This window comes from Medicago truncatula, chromosome 7 (genome assembly GCF_003473485.1).
Source record: "Medicago truncatula cultivar Jemalong A17 chromosome 7, MtrunA17r5.0-ANR, whole genome shotgun sequence".
NCBI lineage: Eukaryota > Viridiplantae > Streptophyta > Magnoliopsida > Fabales > Fabaceae > Medicago > Medicago truncatula.
The window spans coordinates 35352262-35374818 of record NC_053048.1 but is presented as its reverse complement, the minus strand read 5'-3'; the positions used below and the strand labels follow the sequence as shown (position 1 = coordinate 35374818).

Here is a 22557-nt window from a genome sequence, read left to right as displayed (position 1 = left end):
TGTGGTACTTTGTAACAAATGTCGATGGATGGAATACATATAGATCTTGCATTTTGAAAATGAATTTCACATGAAATGGTAAGACTCATATGTATTTTATCTAATAAATGATTGATTGTTAGAAAGTGTTAAAAAAATAGTATTTCTAACACACTTCTAAGTGAGAATCCACATCGACATTGGTCACGACATATCATAGCATAATAATACCAAACACTACACTTAACATAACACATACATCCTCAATGATCACCTCTAAGTATACTTGTAGTAACATTTATTTTCTAATTTATCATTTCTAAATTTCACTACAAGTATCACTTCTAAGTTTGAATTTAATTAATTTTCATATTTAGTTGTCTTTTAGTTTAAGGGCAAAGTTTATCAATTATATCCTTTTCCAAACGACACTTGAAAAGGATGAGAGGAAGTGTCAAATACTTGTAGTAACATTTATTTTCTAATTTATCATTTCTAAATTTCCTTTTGACTCAAACCATTCTAAGACTAGCTAACTTTTTAAACTAAAGATTTCATAATTTAACTCACCACTTTTATTTAATTAAAAAATATTTTCTATCATTTATTAAGTTAATAAACAACTGCATTTTTTTTAATATCAGCTTCAGTTCATCTCTTATCATTAGATTGAACACATTCCTTAAAAAAAATAGTTTGACCACTTAATTTTGAAGTAGAAATTAAAATTATAACCAATTCTAATGGAATTTCATCTTATAACTAATTCCACCAACGGATGATGCTTGTGGTCACAATTATACATTTAAATGATTTAGGCATACACACAAATAGAGAAAAAAAAATAGAAAGATAAAAAATTAATTAATTAATTTTTTTTATTATTAAAAGTACTGGGTATGCATAAATTTTACATGCGTGCTTAAACAAGTGTAATTTGGTGTTATGACCATAAAATTATAATTATAATTCTTATATAGTCACAACTACAAATTCAAATTATATAGGCACACTCATAAAATTTTATACCAACCAGTATTTCTAAAAATAATAACAATAATTTAAATTTTGTCTATTTCAACTTTTTTGGGTATGTGAAAATTATACCTAAATCATTTAAATTTATGGTATGTGACCACACAAATATTGGTCCATTCCTATTTCAACATTTTATATATTTCACAAGTTCGTCTCATCCACAACACTTGCAATCCATGTATTACATTCAAATGACACACCATATGCTAACACGTCACAAAGATCACTTCATCCAAGTTTTTTTTTTGTTTTAACAAGCACCGATCCAAGTTAAATATATCAGTTAAACAATTTATGAAAAAAAAACAATTAATTCCACAAATTCAATTAAGTGTTTATATACGTAATATTTCATCAACATGAACCAATCAATCAAATAGTCTAAATAAAACATCATCACAATCATAATTACTTGATAAAATTCTATATGTTCATGTTCAAATACAAATCACTCAAGAAGTCATGAATCATGTTTGCACAAAATTCATTCAACTATTACCAAGACATATACACATACATACACATAGTATGGACACAAATCAAAACTCGCATAAAAACAAACAATCACATCATTGCTCCTACAATGATATACATACACAAAATTCACATAAACACAACTAGGGGTTAATATGATACCCCAAACAAGAACACTCACTTTAGTTGAGTTCAAAGTTATCAACACAAAGAGAATTGTTGAGAGGTAGAGGAAGTGGTGAAGTTGAAACTGGTGATATCCCCTTAAAAGCCAATATATTGCAACAAAAAATCCTTATCAAATAATGAAGCACGTTGCATGCATGACTCTAGTACATGCTAACATAGCAACAAACAACAAACTATTGGGACCACAACATACCTCTTTGATGTTGCAGTTCAAAATCTCTTTATAACATAACATACACTAACACACAATTCAAAACATTGAACTAAAATGGAAAAATCATGTTGTTACTTAAACCCACTCCAAAACAAACTTTGACTAGCATATATTGACTACTACATGTGATTTTGTGATCAACCCTAGGTCTAGCTCAATCCATAAATGAGTGCATTAGTAAACAAATAGATAAGGAAAATGAGTAAATCAACAATTTAATTTTTAAACTATCATTATTTCAAGGATTGAAGTGGTACTGTACTACTCAAGAAAACTTATAATATGCTTAGATTGCAACAACCGGTTTTCACAATACTTGCATGTAGTTTATATCTTAAAAGGAATTTGCCTAGACATTCTACTGGAGTCAATACATACGAGCTGTTATACACTATATGTCCTAATATTTTATTTTTGTTTCATGAATTGTGAGTGTAAAAATGAAGAATTTATTGGTTTGAAAATATATATAATAATCTTCACTGAGACAACTGAATTTGGCTTAATTTTGATGTTATAATATAAGAATGAAAGATGTTGAAATAAAATGTATCAGTTATGCATGAGTGAATTGAAGACAACAATTGTGTAGTTTTTTTTTGTTGTCGAAGGAATTGTGTAGTTGTGATTAAGTTAATGAAAAGGTTTAGTAACTGTTGATAAAGACATTTTTTGAGGGAGGTGTTGATAAGGACATGTTAATCCATAAAAATAAAAATAAAGTTATAAAATTTCTGACTATTCAAAGATCATACCATTCAATCCCAACGGTTGCATTGTCTGTCCTAAGATCATGTTATGGCCGTTAGATTATCATCAAACGTGTCTTTGCCGTTGTTGACAGAGAAAAATAACACATTTTTTTACAGAGAGAATCTTTGTGAGACAACAACCCTGACACATTCATTATCTTAGCATTTCTAGAGAGAGAGAGAAAAAAACAGTTCAAAGTTTGTTTTTTGAAATTGTGTATGTGAAACTCAAACTGTGCATGTTTTTATCTTACACTTCTTGTCTTGTCGTTTTGTAGTAAAAGTGTGAAAGTCGTTTACTTCTTAACTCAGTGTTTTTTCTCTAATACATTTTTGGGTTGTTTTGATTAGTACAACATATTTGAAATCTAGGTGGAAGATTCTTCTGATTTTTGTAGTATTTCTTTTACATATATTTTGGAAAAAAAATAAAAAATTTAATGAGATTTAGTGTATGTTGTGTCTGTTTCTCAATTAAGAAGCAGAAACTATTTACGGGTTTTATCTGAATTCGAGAAAACTGTTTCTGGGTCTTTGTCTTAGTGTCTTAAGAGTATGAAAGACACGTTTTTTGCTTAGGATCAGATTGTGTTGTCTTCATTCATTATTCTAGAAGCATTCCACTACTTGTATATTGTATTATTAGAGAGAGAAAGAGAACTATGAAGTTTGAAGATTAAGCCAAACTGGGTTGCTTCTCAGTTACTGGTTCTTTAAGGTTGGTTGGTCTTTAAACCTTTTCCCTTTTGTTATTGTTATTGTTCTTTGCTTTGATCTCATGCTTGTAGAAACAAAAGTAGTTCTCTTTTTTGTGAAGATTATGTAATTTTTGTCTTTAGTATGGTTAGATTTTATGGGACATGGAGTCTTATGACTTTTGTTTTGTGTTTTACAGTAACATATGATATGATGGCTATAAATTCTTTGAATATTTGACAAGTCAATTTGATTTAAGGTACATAATTGAATAATTTATTCTTCCTTCATTTTTTTTTTTGTGGTGATGAATGATGATGCTTTTTTATGTACACAATATACAACTGTGGATAGAGACTTGTGTCTTTCTTTAGAAGGAAAGCCTTTCACTTTCTCATAGTTAAGAGGAGAAAATTGAGAAAGCACAGCTAAGATAAGATTTCTACTTAACTCTTCTTGAGATGGGTCATATTCAAAACCATGCTCAAAAGTAAAGTTAGAGATTTGTTTTTTGAACTGACCAATTTATCCCAAGAAAGTATACAAAATTACCAATAGTACATTTGTACTTAAAAGGGTACTTTTGGAATTTGACCAAAATATCTTCTTTCTTTTTTCTTAGGGAAATTAATTTTTAATTTGTAATGGGCATGATATATGGTTATATTGTATGATTATAATTTTTTGGGCATTAAATGATCACTTGCTAAAGTAAGAGAAAAGACTAGTGGGACATGTTTAGGTACTTCAGATTTGTTGGCCAAGTCATGTTTTTAAGTAAACAAGCTTTGTGTGAATTGAATTGATTATAATATCATAGGAGATTTTAGAAATTTGTTGGACCATTTGTTTTTTTGTGCTTCACAATTTTTCTATTGGAATCTTAATCTATAATTTAAAGGTTTTATTTTATGATTGCAACTGCTCCACAACCTTTTAATATTTCCTATGTCAATTATCATCAAATTTTTCTATTTGCAAATTGACATTTTGATCATTTCTTTGAACATTTGCATTCCATTTGTTGTAATAATCATCTATTTTGCTTTTTCTAAATCAAGATCATGGTGGAAGATGGTGTTGCAGTTGATATACTTTCAACAGAAGATTGGTTGTTACATGCAAAGGAACTTGTTCCTATTGCTCTTGATAAAGCAAAAGAGGTTAAAGGGTTTTCTACTAGATGGAAAATGATCATTTCTAGATTAGAACAGGTTCCATCAATGTTATCAAACTTATCAAGTCATCCATGTTTCTCAAAGAATGCTCTTTGCAAGGAGCAATTGCAGGCTCTGTCGAAGTCGCTTGAAGGCACGATCGAATCAGCTGAATTGTGTGTGAAGGAGAAGTATGAAGGTAAACTTCATATGCAGAGTGATCTGGATGCATTAATCGGGAAAATGGATTTGAATTTACGAGATTGTGGACTTTTGATCAAAACTGGTATGCTTGGTGAGGCTACTTTGCCGTTAAATGCGTCTTCTGTGTCAGGTTCTGCAACAGAATCTGATGCAGCAATCCACAACAACATAAGGGAGCTACTTGCGCGCCTTCAGATCGGTCACTTAGAAGCGAAGCACAAAGCTTTGGACAGTGTTGTTGAGGTTATGAAAGAAGATGAAAAGAATGTTTTGGCTGTTTTTAGCAGGAGCAACATTGCTGCACTGGTTCAATTACTTACAGCAACATCAACAAGGATAAGAGAGAAAACAGTTACTGTCATATGCTCGCTAGCTGAATCGGGTAGCTGCGAGGATTGGCTAGTTTCTGAAGGTGTTCTTCCACCTCTTATAAGACTTGTTGAATCAGGAAGTGCTGTAGGTAAAGAAAAGGCTGCAATATCTTTACAAAGGTTATCAATGTCGGCTGAAACATCGCGTGAAATCGTAGGACATGGTGGCGTTTGCCCGTTGGTTGAGCTTTGTCGAACCGGCGATTCTGTTTCGCAGGCTGCAGCAGCTTGTACATTGAAGAATATTTCAGCTGTTCCTGAGGTGAGACAAGTTTTGGCTCAAGAAGGGATTGCGAGGGTTATGATCAATTTGTTAACTTGTGGAATGTTGTTAGGTTCCAAAGAATATGCAGCAGAATGTTTGCAGAATCTCACTGCAAGCAATGAGAGTCTAAAAAAAAGTGTTATATCGGAAGGTGGTGTTAGGAGTCTCTTAGCATATCTTGACGGTCCACTTCCTCAAGAATCTGCGGTCGCAGCGTTAAGGAATTTGGTAGGATCAGTTTCTGAGACAGCTTTGGTTTCGTTAGGATTACTTCCTCGTTTGGTTCACGTGTTGAAATCCGGCTCCCCGGGAGCACAAAATGCCGCTGCGTCAGCAATCTGCCGAGTTAGCAGCTCGACAGAAATGAAAAAATTGGTCGGCGAAGCCGGTTGCATTCCTCTCCTTGTTAAAATGCTTGAGGCTAAACAAAACAGTGCTAGAGAAATTTCTGCACAAGCATTAGCAAGCTTGTTAACTGTGTCACAAAATAGAAGAGAAACTAAGAAGGATGATAAAAGTGTGCCTAATTTGGTTCAGTTACTTGATCCTAGTCCTCAAAACAATGCAAAAAAATATGCAGTTACATGCCTTGGATTGATTTCTTCAAGTAAGAAATGTAAGAAGCTAATGATCTCATATGGTGCTATTGGATATTTGAAGAAACTTACTGAGATGGATACTCCAGGTGCTAAAAGGTTACATGAGAGATTGGAAAGAGGGAAATTAAGAAGTTTGTTTGGTAAGAAATAGTGTAAAAAAGTGTTGCATCCTTTTTTATTTTTTTATTTTTTTTATATCATGATGCAAAATAGCTAAGAATGTATAAAGTGGAATGCACAAACTTGCTAATCCATGTATTGTAATCAATGTTACATTATATATGAATATTTAAACTTTGTTTACTCTTTCTGTCTCTGCTATGTTCTTTCTCTTCTAAATTTTGGCCAGCAAAGGAATAAAACATTAGTTTAATTCAATGTTAAATGTAAAAATTATTTATATATATATTGATAGATACAAAGAACTAGTACATCAAAGTGGCATAGAAAAAAGAGTGAATTATTAAAAATAGTAAGGCAAACTCATAGACTAATCTACTCGGAGTGATATTTTCTTTTTGGTACATTTACACCGAGTGACATAAGAGACGAAATCGATAAATCCACTTGAGTTGGTTTGGTGGTGTTGGTTTGATATCTTGGAGTGTGATTCTTGATTCTTTCCATTCAATTTAGGTGGATTGATTTAACTTCTTCAAAAAAGAGACTAAATTGAAAGCAAATGTGTTCATAGATAGCAAATAAGTTCATTTAAGAATTTTTTTTTGTGTAAACTGGGTATCCTCCGCGTGCAACTGCGGAGACTAATCCCTCGAGCATTGTGGGACCAAAATAGGCAACAAATAGTTCATTTAAAGATTGCCGCATATAAATTTTTCAAGTAACTTTTTTATTAAAAGTAGTGTAATTATTAACTCTTCTCTCATTCTCAAACCCTGACCGTCACCCCTTTCTTCTTCTTGTCAGATGGGTGATTTAGGGTCAATTTTGACCCTAAAATCACCCCTCCGAGTTGTTTTTCCTTCTATCCTAATTGAATAAGTGATTTCACATATTTTCTGTTTTCTTTCGTTTGTTTTTGTGATTTTGTCGTCTCTGAACGACTCTGTTTGTTTTGATTTTCCGTCTTAGTGCAGTGTTTATTTGATTCAGGTTGAAAGATTAGCTTTGAGCAAGTGCAGATCTGATCAATGACAATGACTTTGGCGTCGTCAACGTTGCAGATTCAGAGACATGAGTATTCTGGCATAATAGTCATATTTATTGGCATAGATATTTTGCCGTCTTATGCTATTAGCATGAATGCTGTGAGTTTGTTCACAAATTCATCCTTTTTGTTTTTAGCGAATTTGAATTTGCATTGTATCGATGTAATCTATCAATTTGAATAGATGGATATCGTTTATTTTTGTAAAAAAATAAAATCAAAACGTATATTTTCAATACAAATTTTCTATTTATAGATTCCTTAACCATTGCACTTGTGAGCAAGACCCAATTTTTTAATAACTTAATTATTTTATTATTGTATTTTATTTGTTGATAATATTTATTTGTCATCCCCAAAAAAAATTATTTGTCATAGGTTCAACTTTAATACGTTCTTTTTTCACCAAATAAAAAAAGTATTTATTTGTTTGAGTATTCTTTAACAAAAAAATAATTATACTTTTATAATACTACTTTTTAGCATATCGTTGAATTTTGCATTGAATTTGTTAAGTAACTTTGCAATGGTTCTCCATGATTTTAAGATTTTTTTTATCAATTCAACGATGGGCATGTGTTTTCTTTTTGTTGAAGGATCGACGGGCATGTCATGTGATATGGGATGCAAACTAAATTTGGATAAAAATGAGTGCTTGTTGCTTAGTCACTCAGTGGTGCAGATAATTTAAAATATCATATTGATTTATTTATTTTAATCAATTCATGTATCACAAAAAAAATATAGATATACTCATGTTATATTGATGCATATTAAATATGTGTGCATTTTGCAATTCAAATCAAATATGTACTCCCTCCATTCCTATATATAACCACTCATTTGACTAAAAAATTGTTCTTAAATATAATTTTTTTTTTAAATTACTAGATGCATTTATGATTTTTTCCTAAACATACCCCTAATTAATACTACTAATTTATCTTGAAATATGAGAAGTCAAATTTAATATACATACAAACAAATAATAATTTGATAATATTAACACACAAAATAGACACATTAATTGTATTAACAACTTTCTTAAGAAATGTGAAAAAAAACAAAAGGGGTTATATATAGGGACGGAGGGAGTATATTGTTTAAACCTTCGCAATTTTGACCCTCGCTCATGAATTGTTACACTCTATACAACTTACTTTTCACAAATTCCCCTTATAAATACTCTTTAAACCATCTCACACTCTCTCCTCTCCTTTCTTATACAATAATGTGTTTCTCTCGTTGGTATTTGATCCAAAATAGCTACTCCAGAATTTCAAGAAAGGTCAAGGATGGTGCCACACTATAAAGAAGCGTCATATGTGTGGGTGTGAGGTTGGTCTACTTGAGTGTAAAGTTATCATCAAGGTCTCTTTCATCCTAGCCAGAGAGAAAACAAACCATACCTCAGCCCCCTCCTCTCTCCATCTTTTCTCCTTCCCCATCCATCTTCCCCCACCCCATCTTCTTGCACCACAAGTTTAGCAATAGGTTTTTAATAAATTAGCATTAGGTGTTTGAATATTTTATATAAGGGTCTTGTTAACGAGTGCCCTGAGGCACTCTTTAAGCATCATAACTTTAGAATTATTCTTTTAAAAAGTCAACTATTACAATTTTCAATGCATTCAATACACAATTTTTCATTAAAACCTTACTATTTAAAGTGCTTAAAGAGTGCCCCGGAGGCATTCGTTAACATTTCCATTTATGTAATAAACTTTAGGGTGTTGCTAACCAGTGCCTCGAGACACTGGTTAAGGAGCAATAAATGAACAGATTCCACTTATTTTACTTTAATTAAAGTGATAAATAAGGTAACTAATTAAAATAAAAAAAAGTGTATTTAATAGTCCGTTAAATTTCATTTTCCATTTCATATTTACATTTTTATATCCTTTTCATTTCTTAACAAATTTTTTTCTTCTTGTGGATTTTACTCAAACCAATTTTTCTTTCCGTAAATTTTTTGTGAATCATATTTTTTTAAACCAATTCAGGGAAGCCTATGCATAATTAGCAACATTTTCAATTAAAATAAAATCTAAAATAAATTAACAATTCTAAAGATAAAACACAACCAATTAAAATATCAAATACAATCTCTCAAAAAAAAAATATCAAATACAAAATCATCAAATGTGTAAAAATTACAAAATATTCTTGAAAACAAAATAGGATTCCATGCTTATATCACAAAATAGGAAATTTGATAGAGTATTGAATACACATTTTTCTTCTTTTAATTAATTGTCTTATTTATTACTTTAATTAAAGTTTAATAAGTGGAATTTGTTCATTTAATGCTCCTTAACTAGTGTCCCGGGGACACTAGATAAGATTACCCTAAACTTTAAGTTCAACTTTATTTTTTTAAGGAAAGCTTCAACTTTATTGTAAATGTATTGATATATTAATATTAATAAAATGATAATTTGTATCATCTTTGTCCTTTTAATTTTGTTTATATATACATTTATTTTATATTTTTGTCATTTATAATTATGTCATTGAAATAATATACGATTAAAAGTCAATGCAAAACATAATTCAGATTATATAATTCAAAAATCACTTTTTATAAAATCTTAAAAGAGTGAGTATTTTAAAGTATGAACAAAGAGTATTTTTAGAAGAAAAAATATTTAACGCGAGAAACAGATAGAGTAGAAAAAATTATAGTATTCAAATACATTTTTTTTTCATAGTCAGATGTGATTCAAGTTCGTATTTTTATGATCGTAAAAATATCATTTCTCTGTTATAAAATCACAACAAGCAAAACACATTTGAATTGTATAATCCAAATCAATTGCAAAATAGGCCTTGAATTGTGTGCAACAACTTGTCGATCCCACAATCCCACAATCCCAATAGAAACAAACTCTAATCCTTAGCCAATGATGTACCAACAACGTTGACATAGGACTCATCGATCGAACGGTTCATCATTTTTCCATATACAATAGTACTAGTTTGGTAATGAAATAAAAGCACATTCAATTTAATCCATTTTTGTTTGTTTGTTTTGGGAAATACACAACCAAACAAGCCCTTATCACAATTCTATTCTATATCTCCTACAAGCCCAATTCATACATAGCTACCTAGCTCTTTCTCCTCGCTCAATTTCTGTGATTATCCAACACTATTTCTTCGGTACTCTCTCCCTCTCTCTCTCCGTGATTTTTTCTTTTTCTTTTTTCAATCATTAGCAAATAGAATAATTCACGTGCCCCAGTTGTTTTCAGATACAAAAGTTCATATCTTTTAAGGTGGGGTATGTCAATTTTCATTCTGGGTCAGCTTGATGGGATGTTATTTTGATTCTGAATTCAGATTTCTGAAACTGGGTCGTTGAATTTTTATGATTTGCTTTAATTGTTTGGTTTTGCTGTTATTATGATTATTATAATTGTTATGTTGTTTGTTATATGATTTGTTGGTGTGAAATTGATAGAAAAGAACTGAGAAATGGAAGATTTTGATGTTGTCACTCATATGATTTGATTGAGTGAATTTTATATATGAATTTTAATTGTGGTTGATTTGATGAAAGTTCTTTGAATGTTTAGTTAATTTCTGTTAATATACATATAAACATGGATGTTGATTTGATGCCCTTATTTGCTTGTTGGTTTCAATGATTTGTGTTATAGAGAGAGGAAGATTGTTCTTTTGGGTGAATTTAAGCAACCATGGTCAGGTCAACCTTATGATATCTATCAAATCATTTTGTTCGTGCAAATAACCCTTCTTTGCCTTTGAACTTGTGAACCAGACCATTGTTTTAGAATTTGGAGTGCCTAACTAACCTATGTAGCACAGATACTAAAGATTGAAGATGTGTCCGATGCTGACTCATCTGGTTACGTTCAATTATTTCATTTTCTCAAGTTACTACCGGTTTGACGCGTCAGTGTCATGTCTGATGTTTTGTCTGTTTGATGTTGTGTCTGTGTCAGTGCTTCATAGGTACTACTAACTAATCTATTCATTGACGAGTTTAAGAACATATTGTTTAGGTGATTATAGATAAGAAAAAAGGATCATTTCTGATCTCATCCAAGTTCTCACCTGGAGACAGAAGTCACAGAACCAGGATTGAATGTTCTGTATTTTATAGAGTTTGAAGAAAAGATCTCCAACCTTGAAAGCTTAGCCCTATTGTAGTCTCAGTTGGAAGGGATGTTATAATGGTGGAAATTTCTCTCACCCTCACCAGATATCACCTCGGTTATATCTTTATATTTCCAAGGATGATTTTTAGGAGATATCCTCTTGTTTATGACAAAAGATACAGGCATCATTTAATCCGTGTTGCCAATCCCATCAAGTGAAAAGTAATAAGCCTTTTGTTGTTGACAGCCATTAATTGGCCAATCTGTGTGTGCTTGAGTGCTTTGAACATTGTTTGTAAGATTGGATTACCACGGTATGATGGAAAATTAGTAAATATCTTGCAAGGAATGGGTATTTGGTCTGGTGGAGAGTTACTGCAAGTTTCCAATGAAATCAAACTGGGTTTGGGTTGAGATTAATAAAAATAGAATAGAGTAGAAAAATAACGTGGGCCTAATACATCCAAGAAAAATAGGGGTGCTTCATGCGCCTGGCAGAAAGATTCATACCTGAAGGCTGATTTTTGTTATGTTTAGTCCCTTGATTGAAGGCTGAGTGAATAAATGACAGAGAAAAGAAAATTCAATGTGTTGTATATTGAAATCTAAAGACGCTCAATGTGTTTTCTGTGTTTTCACTTTTTCTGATATTTTAAATGGAGTTTCTCCATTGGATTTGATGGTTGTGAGAAATATGAGTATTCAAACATCCGTTTTTTGCATTCAAACAATAGTTCGGCAGATGATGTCACTTACTTTGTGGAAGGTCTGCTAGTCGCTTACCAGTGTCACACTTATCAAGCTTTCATTGTCTTGATTAAGTTCTAATAGCAGTGCTAAATTGTTAGTCCTAGAAAATTATCAGCATTTTGTGGTTATTCATTTGAATATAGTTTAACAATTTTGTACGTGGCACTGAATTTTTTTTAAAAACTCTTTAAAAACAATGCTATGGAAAGTAAGATTAGTAAACCCAAATTCTCATTGCCCTCCTCGTTTAATATGAACCATGCTATTATTTTGTTTATGGCAGTGATTACTAATTAGCATAGAAAATGAGCACATTGGATGCAACCAGGGCAGAACTTGGCCTTCTTGTTTTGTATTTGAACAAGGCTGAGGCAAGGGACAAGATATGCAGAGCGATTCAATATGGTTCCAAATTCTTGAGTAATGGAGAACCTGGTAAAGCGCAGAATGTTGACAAAACAACCAGCTTAGCACGGAAAGTTTTTCGTCTATTCAAGGTTAGGTTAATTTTCTCTTTCTTTTTGAAGTATGCTAGACCATTTATCCTTTTTTTTTGGTGCCCATTTTGGTACACAGTTTATAATGAAATATCCTCAATGATTGATTTGTTTAAAGAAGACGAGGTCTGTTGTATGCTTAATATTCTTTGTTCGGGTTCTGAGGGACACAAGTATAAAAGGGTAAATTTGAGAAAGTCTAATGCTTAGCTTTGTTTAGTATTACCCATATATAACATTCCGATAGATATTCTGACATAAAAAATGATGTTGCCAATAATTAGTTCGTGTAATAATACTTCACTCTTTAATTGCAGTTTGTCAATGACCTGCATGCTCTGATAAGTCCATCGCCACAAGGCACACCCCTCCCCCTAATTCTGCTGGGAAAGGTATGATAATTCTTAGGACATTTATTATCCTTTTCAATCTTTAATTTATTTTCCTAATGTCTTGTTTATTTTTTTCAGTCCAAGAATGCATTGCTGTCCACTTTCTTGTTTCTTGATCAATTTGTGTGGCTTGGTAGAACCGGTGTCATCGACGTAAGAAATAATTGTTTCCATCAGCTCCTGTTGTTTGCTTTTGTATTATTACCATCCAACACTATACACGGATTTTATTGTGTAACTACAGAATAAAGAACGTACTGAGCTGGTTGGCCGGATTTCTCTCTACTGTTGGCTGGGTTCCTCAATATGTACCTCCTTGGTTGAGGTTTGTGGCTTATACATATCTTCCTCATTGATGCTAACAAATATATATGCACCAATCTTGCTGTTTTATTTTTTCACTTCTTTTGACCTATGTATGACATTTTATGTGTTTGATTAGCTCGGGGAGCTTGGAAGACTCTCTGGATCAATGAAGAAGATAGAGAGAGAAATCAAGAACAGTAATAAATATGATGTATGTTGTCCATGCATGTGTATAAATTCTTCAAAGTTTCTGTCTTTGGTTTACTTCAGGGCTGCAATTTCCTTACCTTTATTACTTATGATGCAGAATGAGCAATACCAGGCCAAGCTAAAAAAATCAAATGAGAGGACTCTTTCACTCATCAAAGCAGGCATTGATACAGTGGTAGCAGTCGGACTGCTTCAGTTGGCACCCGAGAAAGTCACTCCCCGTGTCACCGGGGCATTTGGATTTGTTTCATCTCTAATATCTTGCTATCAGGTACATGTTACTTGCTTGTTTTATTAGAGTTTGCTTCCTATTTTTCTTGGAGTCCCGAAATTTTTGTATCTGTGTCCTATGTGTAGCGCACACATACCAGTGTTGTCAATAGTGTGCTACAGCGGTGTAGCAGCTGGGAGCAGCTGCTTTTCGCTAAAAGACACGCAGTAGCAGCCAAAATAGCTGCTAAAGCTATCAGAATGATATAACAAAATCTACATTAGCCCTTAAGGTTTAAACATTAGGCCTTTTTTACTCTGGGAATTTTAGAAATTTCACAATTAAAAAGCACCTGAACAGCGTTTAGACTTCTCCTGACCTAATGTCATTTTCACCCTCTCACTAGTTAGTCACAGATTCACAGCTAGTTGTTGACTTTTTATTATAAAATATATAGAAGTTTCAACATAGGGCCATCCTACTATCCGTTATCTTGTAGCATTTTCGTGGTCGGGTGCTGTACTCGGGTATCCAAGATTTGATAACACTGGCAAGTGGCATGTACCTTTTACACAACTGATGAACGAGGCAAACAAATTTAGAGATTACTCGATAACAGCATAAATTGTGTTGACAATGTTCAAAATTAAGAGTTTAATAACTACACAATGATAGTAACGAGTTTTACATGTCCGTTCAACTATATGTCACTATCTTGTCAATAGATCAAATAAGTTTTTATTGTGATGTATCAAGACAGTGAAATATGATTAGACCTGTGTTTATTCACATTTTCAGTTCAAATTCATTAAACTAAAATTTTACGGCAGATAAAAATGCGCCCCTTTATCATTGAAGAGTCGTATTCTTTTTACTTGTGTTGTGCTGCAATTTTGCTTAGGAGTATTACTTTCACTGACAATGATCTCTGGTTTGTCTAAGCAGTTGCTTCCTCCTGCCTCAGCTAAGTCAAAGACATCGTGAGCAATGAAAGAATAAACTGGCTCCCGTCATGCTTCTTTGTTGTTAAATAATTGTATGAATTTGTCAGGAGATATTAATTGGTATGGTTTTCGTCTTAGTAGAAAACAAGGCCCTGTTTGGACTTGTTGTTTTGGATTTGGTCCTTCAAACTCTTTCGGTTATTATAAATATATAAATTTATACTCTGAAGTTATGCAATGTCAAATTATCACTTTAATGTTTTGTCGTAAAATTACATCAATTTTTGCGATATATTGAGTTTATAATTGAAGAGAAAATTTGATGCTTATAGATGAAAGAGTTGTATGATGTTGTATATTTTAAAGGACTAAATTGGTTGTACATTCACAAATTGTTTTTCTAAAACTTAAGTTTAGGATTTAATTTATAGACAGGGTTAGTGTCTATAGGATTTAATTTATAGACAGGATTTAATTTATAGACAGGACTAAATTTAGGATTTAATTTATAAAACTTAAGTTTAAAGTCACTCAAATTCCATCATTGTTTAAATTAATTTCTCTTAAAATTTGAGTGACTTTAAACTATGATGGAATTTTACACGAAGATTGGATGAATATATTTTTTATCTTGAAGATATTTTCACACATGTAACTGCATCCAAACTATGCATTTCACAATTTATTCTGATATATAGTGTACTATGATCACTCAAACATGGAATATGAGCATGGTGTGATTTGCTGCCACTTATGAATTTTTGCTTGTTCTTTGAAACCAAGGCTAAAATTGTTGCATACTCATATGCCAATTCTTTCCATTCTATGAAGGTGAAACAAGAATCACTGGTCGATTCTCATTTGAATGTATGTAATTTTTCATCCATAGGATTTTCAAATTAAAATTAACTTAGATTTCCTTTATTTACGAGAATATTCTTATAAGCTTATAGATATTTATGAAGAAACCGAATTAGTTAAAAAGATGTCTAAGCAAATTTTAACCAAGACAATAAGCCATTCTTTAAAAAAATTACAGTTTATTAAAAAAAAAAGTCATAGTTATTCTGTCTCTCTCCCTCTCTAAAAAAATCATAGTTTTTTTTTTTTCATTTAATCTACAATTGATTCTCACGTTAACATGTTACCTAAGAGTTTTTTCTCTGATATATTTTCATTTCAATCTATTTGTACTATTTCTGAGATAATATTCCGGAGGGGATCAAATTATGTTGCATCCTTAATTTAAGCAAGTTTAAATTAAGTTAAATCTCATTCCTGAAAGTAGATATAAATTCAATGTAAAAAGAAGAAGATAGAGAAAGTAACTAATATGATAATGGTGCGATGGTAATGTGTGAAAGGAAGATAAAAAGAGGGAAAAGAAAAAAGTGTTATGTGTATATAAAAGAATTTTTTTTGGGCAATTGATAATTTATTATACGAAACTAACGCTCTAAGGTTAGGGCAAACCAATAGACAAAGATGTACTCGTCCAAATTTGATAATCCCAAGTAAGATCATGTGTATTTATCCAAGAGAGTAAATGTTAAAGAGAGTATTAAAAAAAGAGTGTTTATAACACTCCTCAATATACAAATATAGTCAACCATAGAAAGAAAAAAGACAATTTGTAGACTCCAGGAACCAATGGAAAAAACCTTATCGTAACTATTCTCCATAGACATAATGGCTTCCAAAGCTTGAAAAGCATTGTTGCACAAGTCAATGAGTTTTGATGGAGAGTCCCTTTAATAGAAGTCGTCAACCACAACGGTTATTCTTTGACGCCTCTACCCTAACAAGATATTCATTCACTTGTATCATTGAGAAGATAGAATGGATGAGGGTAAACTCCACCAGAGCTCTCTCTTGGGGAAAACATGCATCCTAATGCTTTAGGTGTGATTAGAGTTCAACTTAAACCCTCAATATCAACTTGAAAGTATTTGTCTTTGAGAGAAAATATAGTAAATATGCCTTAATAAGTAAAGGTATGTAATCTTTTTCGATAAATTAAGAGTAAAAAATGGTATTTATTTTCTATACTTAGAAAACAATGTATACTTACTTGATAACATAAATGCATAAAAAATTTTGGCACCTGATTCAAACCAGTTTTTCATTATTTAGAAAAATACTCTAAAAAATTGAACAAAACAGAAGAAAGGTAAAATCAATAAATTAAATTAAAAATGAGCCTTACAAGCCAACCCTGTTTTGATGGATTGTGCTGGACAGATCAAAACAGATTGGAGGGTGAAAATCCAAATTCGCTCCACCGAAAAGGACTGAGTTAAACAAATAAACATGACATACTCAACCAATTAAGTTTCTGGGCTTCTGGCAGACAGTTAGTACAACTACAGCAAGGAATTTAATTTAAACAGATTACAATCCAAGACTATAAGATACTGAGAATAAAAATAAATAGTAAAATCACAGAAAACCTGAACTTTAAAAGGTTACAGTATACATAGAAACAGGTTTCATCGCAACGATTCCTCACTTGAAGTTTCTTAAATTTTCTTCTCTCCTTTATTGTTTGGGGGGTGGGGGTGTCGTCACAGTTTATACCAGCAAAGCAAAGATCACAAGGGATTATCTTCATCAAAATCATCATCAATTTCATATTCATCTTCATCCCAACCATCCATAGCTTCTACTCCCATTACTTGTGCCCGCAATATAGTCACAATCTGTCGGAAATGTCTATCAGTTATGATTGCTTCAGACTCATTTTCAGAAGTCACTGTGGGTTGACAGTTAGGCCGGTGGTTTCTCTTCAACACAAACATTCCAGAGGGCCCAAGAACATCAACAGTGAATGCTGGTGACAACTGAATTCCCAGAGCTTGAACATGAGCAACACTGCATTCACAATTGAAAGTCAGGAACTTTGCACAAGTATCTACAATCCTTTTTTTTTTTTATGCAATATTTATTAGGTAGAGTTTGACAAGCCCCTTTTTAATCAAACCAAAGTGTATCCATTTCTTAACTTATAGATTATGTAGCTAAAAAAACCCATTTTGTTGCATCTTGCTCTATCAAATACTACTTAGGGAAACTTCTTCAAATTGAATTATAAGTGTAAAATAGAACAGAGAAAGGGCAGATTCAATAGCACTTCCCTATTAATGTTTAACAAGATTTTGGTGAAAGTTCGTGTTAATCTTTATAAAATTTGGAGAAAACAGCCCGTTAGAATTTTTAATTTTCCATGAATGCACCAACCATTAGGATGAAAGGCAATAATCAGCAATGACATAAAACAACATAAAAAAGAAAACTAAGAAAGGGGGATGAGGGAAAATATTGATTGACAGATAAGTATCTTCTGGAGAGAGAATAAGCATGCCAAATGTGCCTGAATTAAGCAGCCTTTAAACCAAAATAATTAAAATATTGTGGTCCCATCTACCAGGGTCTGGGTATTGAAGTGATTGAACTCTAGCCTAGGTGGTTGTATCAGCACAACAAAGGATTCTTATAAAAGAGGACACAAAGGATGTCGGATCATTAATACAAGGCTAAAACCATTAACAATCCCCATGCAATAAGACAAAAGCTAAGCATAACTTGTTATTTTTTGCTACGAGATAGGAACAACTGAATTTCAGTTAGAAAGAACAGCAAAGCATCTAGCCTGCAGCTAGACAAACTCACTGTAAGATGAAAGAAAGGAGAGAGAGAAAGACAGTTTCAGAATTTTGTTGTATTGAAATGATTCTGATTGCAGTTACAAGAGGCCGCCAATAGCTTTACATAACTGCCTTATCGTTCAATAACAATGACTTAACCTACATCAACTATCTGAGTTTGTTACAACTGTCATTAATCAAAGACAGCTGTCATCTAACTAAACTAACTTCTATATTCTAATACACCACCCCCACCTCCCCTGCAAGCTCAAGGTAAAGTCCAGTTTGTGTTGTGGAGCGTATATACATCGACACATTGTCAAGTTAGAACTCACTCTTTTAAGTCATGCCTCCCTCCCTTTATCACACTGGGACCATGCCTTTCTTACTGCAATATACCTCATTAATAGATTACCTACTACCTTTCTTAACTTTCAAATAGCACACACTGTCTTGTTTAACCAGTCACCAGATTATAACTTCCTAGGGTTTAGGGTTTGAGTTATTGAGAGGATAAATAAACCACTCAATCCAGGCATGGTTCCATGTGAGGCAATCCTGCTCAAAACCTGACTTGATTGCAACCATATGCAGTATAAAAAAACCATGGAATCTATAAGTTTTTTTATAATTCCTAAAATTGACAAAAGAAATAACCTCAAAATCGAAGGGACAACCACTATGAAATTAAAACACCTTTCAGCAGTACTCAAGTTAACATCATTACACCTTTCAGCAGGACTCAAGTTAACATCATTTGTGCACACAATACGATTAAATTGTAGTTAAAACCAAGTCTCCATCAGGCTTATTGTGAATTTATTTAAGATACTACGCGTACTCTGCCAACAATTTTAATAAAACCTCAACACACAAGTTTGCTAATGAATAAACGCACCAAATGTATAATAAGCCATCCATTTCTTGCCTCTGTACCCTTTCCAAAAGCTCAATCTGCAAGATACCACCAATACAGAGTACAGGTTCTGGAAGCGTGAACTTCTGTAGCCGGTTTTCCTGTTCACAAGGAATCGTTTTCAGAAAAAACATAAAACAGTTCCAATTGTTAAAAACATTAGTAGAGTGTTACTCAAGGAAAATTATTTGAATGTAGAATTAATATTCAGTTGTACAGCTTTCATATTATTTTCCTCAGCAACGTCATGCTAGGTCATTCAACTACTTTGGAGGGTAATACATTTTCTGATCATCCAACAAATTTACTTTTCAATTTACTTGCAATATTTATAGAAGAGTGTCCTTTTAAACAAAGCATATCTAGTTTTTCGTATCAAGCATCAAGAAATCAATGTAAAAGAAATTATTCAATGAAAAACAAGTACAGAAACTAGCTGATATACAAAGTTACAAACCTGAGCCATTGGAAACTCCGGTGATGTATAGGTCCATACATACTTTTCACTTTCATCAGCTAAATTATCTCTTTTTTTGGGTATTGTTTCACCAGCTAAATCATCTAAAGAGGCTTTAAGATGACCCATTTTAAACCTAACAGATTTTGCTGAATATATAGGTGACCCCATCTGAAAGTGAGCTGGACAGTTAAAAAATATTGTTAGCAAAAAAACATAGAAAGTCAAATAAATGAGTCGAGCACATAGTTTCTGAAGATTTCAAATATCACCTTGGAAAGGCTGAATATTGATTTCTGTAATAACACATATTTGAGAGGTCAAGTGGTATGTTAATGTCTCGGGCACATTGGGATTACTTTGTCCACTACTTGACCAATAGGAAAATCTACCAGCAACGTTGTCTCTTTCATCAAGAGTGTGATCAATGCTCTCCTGAGGGAAATTATCAGTGCTAGAAGCACCAATTGCCTTAGCTATGCAATCCACAGCTACAGGAGATAAGCAGGAATTGGCAAAATAACTATAGACTCTATGATCTTTCTGCAGAGCTGGACTTATAGATTGGCTAGATCCAACATCTGTTTGTCCATTTACTCCATTCTGGTTCAGTTCAACAACAGAAGCAACCCTAGATAATTGAGGAAACATTCTCAAGCACAACTGCTTAGAAAGGCCATTTGTAACCACTGCAAACCATAGCATCAGTTAATCATTGCAATAAATATTTTCAATTGAATTTTTTATCTATAAAGAATGAGAAATCCAGTTGCGACTGCATTACCCACTGGTAATGAACTTGTTTCTTTCATTTGATAGGTGTTTTTCTAATTATTTATTTTGAAAGGGATAGGTGCTTTTTTAATGGAAAGATAATGTAGAAGAAAACAAGACCAATATAAATTTACCTTCAAATCTCAATGCATAACTCATAAGTAATAAGGATTGCTAAAATAATACATCAATGCTCGATCCTATCCCATATCAAGATCAAATAAAATTCATGCGAAATATCTTATCATCACTTTCCAGTCAAATATACTAAATGATATACTGACCATGTCAAAAGTCCCCATTTAAGACATCAAACCAGCATTTTTTTTTTTAAAAAATTTAGCCATAGTAGGATCTAAACCAGTAGTTCGTGGAGATATTAAATTTCACTAAGTACAGGTATGTCAGATATTTATATTTATTCTTGTCAAACAGTTGCCTTATGCCTGAGTTAGCCTCCAAGTCTGCGTCAAACTTACTCAGTTACATATGTGCTCAAAATCGGTATATTTACATTCATGAAAAGCCTACCTCAGTTAACTTCAAAGGCCCAAAAATGAAAGTGAGTGCATCTTAGAGGCACCAAAAGAGTGTGTTACTGTATATTATGCTAAAGTAGTTGAAACAAAGAAAGATACTAATAAGAAATTGTGCATTTCTACGACAAATAGGAATTCTTGTCATATAGAATAATGCTCTGTGCTTGAAGTAGTTAAAACAAAGATAGTTTCGAATAAGAACTAGTTGTCACTATGATATGTACATATTTTCATCATAAACAATGCTTAGTGCCTGGATTTAACTTTAAGTTGTAAAGGTGTGAGCAGTATGAGGATTTAACCTCTAGTAAAATATAGCAGAGAGCACAATTCTAAAAGGACAGACATATCAGAAGTAAAATGAAATGTAAAACATATGCCATCAAGGATCTAAACTTCAACTTCTCATGAGACTGAGGCATAAAAATAAAGTACAACTATAACTCACCAAAATGTCTCCAAGATCGCGAAACACAGCAGACACGGACTAGATCCGCTGGATCATCCAGACACTTGAAAATTTTGAGAGAAGTATCGATATCGATCAGGCTGAGAAAATCATTAGAATGGTCCATCATGGACATGGAAGTTGGTGAATAAACCAAACTAGGTTATCTTCTCCAACCTACAAAATTGAATCAAAAGGTCAACTACAACAGTTGGCAATGGCATTGTCAACTTCAAAAGTGAGGCAGAAGAATCAAATATATATACAAAAATTCGGTCCATATTTTATAACATTTTTTAATTGATCAAAGTGGTTCCTTCTTATTCATGAATATTTAAAACCAATATTAAAACAACAATACATGCCCAAAAAAATAAGGTTTTTTTAACTTCCTTTTTCTTATTCCTAAGATACATAATTTCAAAATTCAAAGTAATGGGGTTACAGAAATTGAAAGAAAAAAAAAATATCCACCAATTAGGTCAACAATCAAATCATGGCACAAACAGATAATGGTAGAATACATTGCAATTTTCAAGAGAGATAAAGCCAATTACTTTAATCACATAAACATGATCAACCTAAAACATAACCAAACAAATTCAAAATTAAAAAACGTGAAAATCAAAGGAATTGAGAAATGGGTCATGAAATTAAGGTAATTGGGTAATCAAAACCATCACAATCAAGACAAAAAGGTTAAATTCGTAACAACAAATAGTGAATTGAAAGAGGGGAAAGAGAATGGAAAATTGAATTGAGAGGCGAAATTTCTGAAGAATAATGAAAATTGAAGGCAGAGAGTAAAAGGGTATACGAGATTATAGAGAAATTGAGGAGAAGATCGAAAAAATTTAACCTTCTATGAGTCCATGAAGGAGCGAAACCCTGGAGGTATAATCAAAGAAAATCGCAGAAGAGAAGAAGAAGATAGATATTACTTTTTTAATAGTGCAAAGATGCGACCAAATTAAGAAAAATATTTAGATTTTTTTTTTTTGGATAACTACTCTTTGAGAGGAAGAAAAATATTTCAATTAAGGCGAGTAATTTTTTTTTTCTTCTAGAAAGTGCATTCAATTTTTTTAAGAGTTAAAATATTATGATTAAGAAATCCTAGCTCAACTGGTAAAATAGCGAAATTGTTAGGTCGGATGTCATGATCGAAGTTCGAACCTCGGTACCTCCACTTGTGTGTGTGAGTTTATAATGACTTTATCATTTCGACTATCTATCTAA

At 32.3% G+C, this 22557-nt stretch overlaps 3 protein-coding genes across 6 annotated transcripts; 2 read left to right on the top strand and 1 right to left on the bottom strand.

Moving 5' to 3' along the window:
* Nucleotides 1-2798: 2798 nt before the first annotated feature.
* Nucleotides 2799-6241, top strand: LOC11435375 (protein CELLULOSE SYNTHASE INTERACTIVE 1). 3 transcript variants are annotated; one of them, XM_024771523.2, is made up of 3 exons: nucleotides 2799-3364; nucleotides 3542-3601; nucleotides 4404-6241. In XM_024771523.2, exon 3 carries the CDS (start codon nucleotides 4407-4409, stop codon nucleotides 6087-6089), a length of 1683 nt encoding a protein of 560 aa, XP_024627291.1. In that variant the 5' UTR covers nucleotides 2799-3364; nucleotides 3542-3601; nucleotides 4404-4406; the 3' UTR covers nucleotides 6090-6241. The 3 variants fall into 3 exon arrangements, with proteins under 3 accessions (XP_024627291.1, XP_003623840.1, XP_024627292.1); XM_003623792.4 differs by lacking the exon at nucleotides 3542-3601; XM_024771524.2 differs by lacking the exons at nucleotides 2799-3364; nucleotides 3542-3601 and adding an exon at nucleotides 3634-4084.
* Nucleotides 6242-10062: 3821 nt separating this feature from the next.
* Nucleotides 10063-14797, top strand: LOC11428729 (peroxisomal membrane protein 11C). Of its 2 annotated transcripts, none has more exons than XM_024771252.2 (8): nucleotides 10063-10268; nucleotides 12264-12477; nucleotides 12795-12869; nucleotides 12948-13022; nucleotides 13114-13194; nucleotides 13312-13386; nucleotides 13483-13656; nucleotides 14542-14797. In XM_024771252.2, the coding sequence occupies exons 2-8, from the start codon at nucleotides 12286-12288 to the stop codon at nucleotides 14578-14580; spliced, it is 711 nt and encodes a 236-aa protein (XP_024627020.1). In that variant the 5' UTR covers nucleotides 10063-10268; nucleotides 12264-12285; the 3' UTR covers nucleotides 14581-14797. The 2 variants fall into 2 exon arrangements, with proteins under 2 accessions (XP_024627020.1, XP_003623838.1); XM_003623790.4 differs by lacking the exon at nucleotides 10063-10268 and adding an exon at nucleotides 10302-10384.
* A 1909-nt stretch (nucleotides 14798-16706) lies between these two features.
* On the bottom strand, nucleotides 16707-22330 carry LOC11436454 (F-box protein At4g00755). The gene is made up of 6 exons (XM_003623789.3): nucleotides 22178-22330; nucleotides 21319-21495; nucleotides 19830-20246; nucleotides 19558-19739; nucleotides 19083-19201; nucleotides 16707-17411 (listed from the first exon to the last, which is right to left on the bottom strand). Exons 2-6 carry the CDS (start codon nucleotides 21452-21454, stop codon nucleotides 17132-17134), a joined length of 1134 nt encoding a protein of 377 aa, XP_003623837.2. The 5' UTR covers nucleotides 21455-21495; nucleotides 22178-22330; the 3' UTR covers nucleotides 16707-17131.
* Nucleotides 22331-22557: the final 227 nt, after the last annotated feature.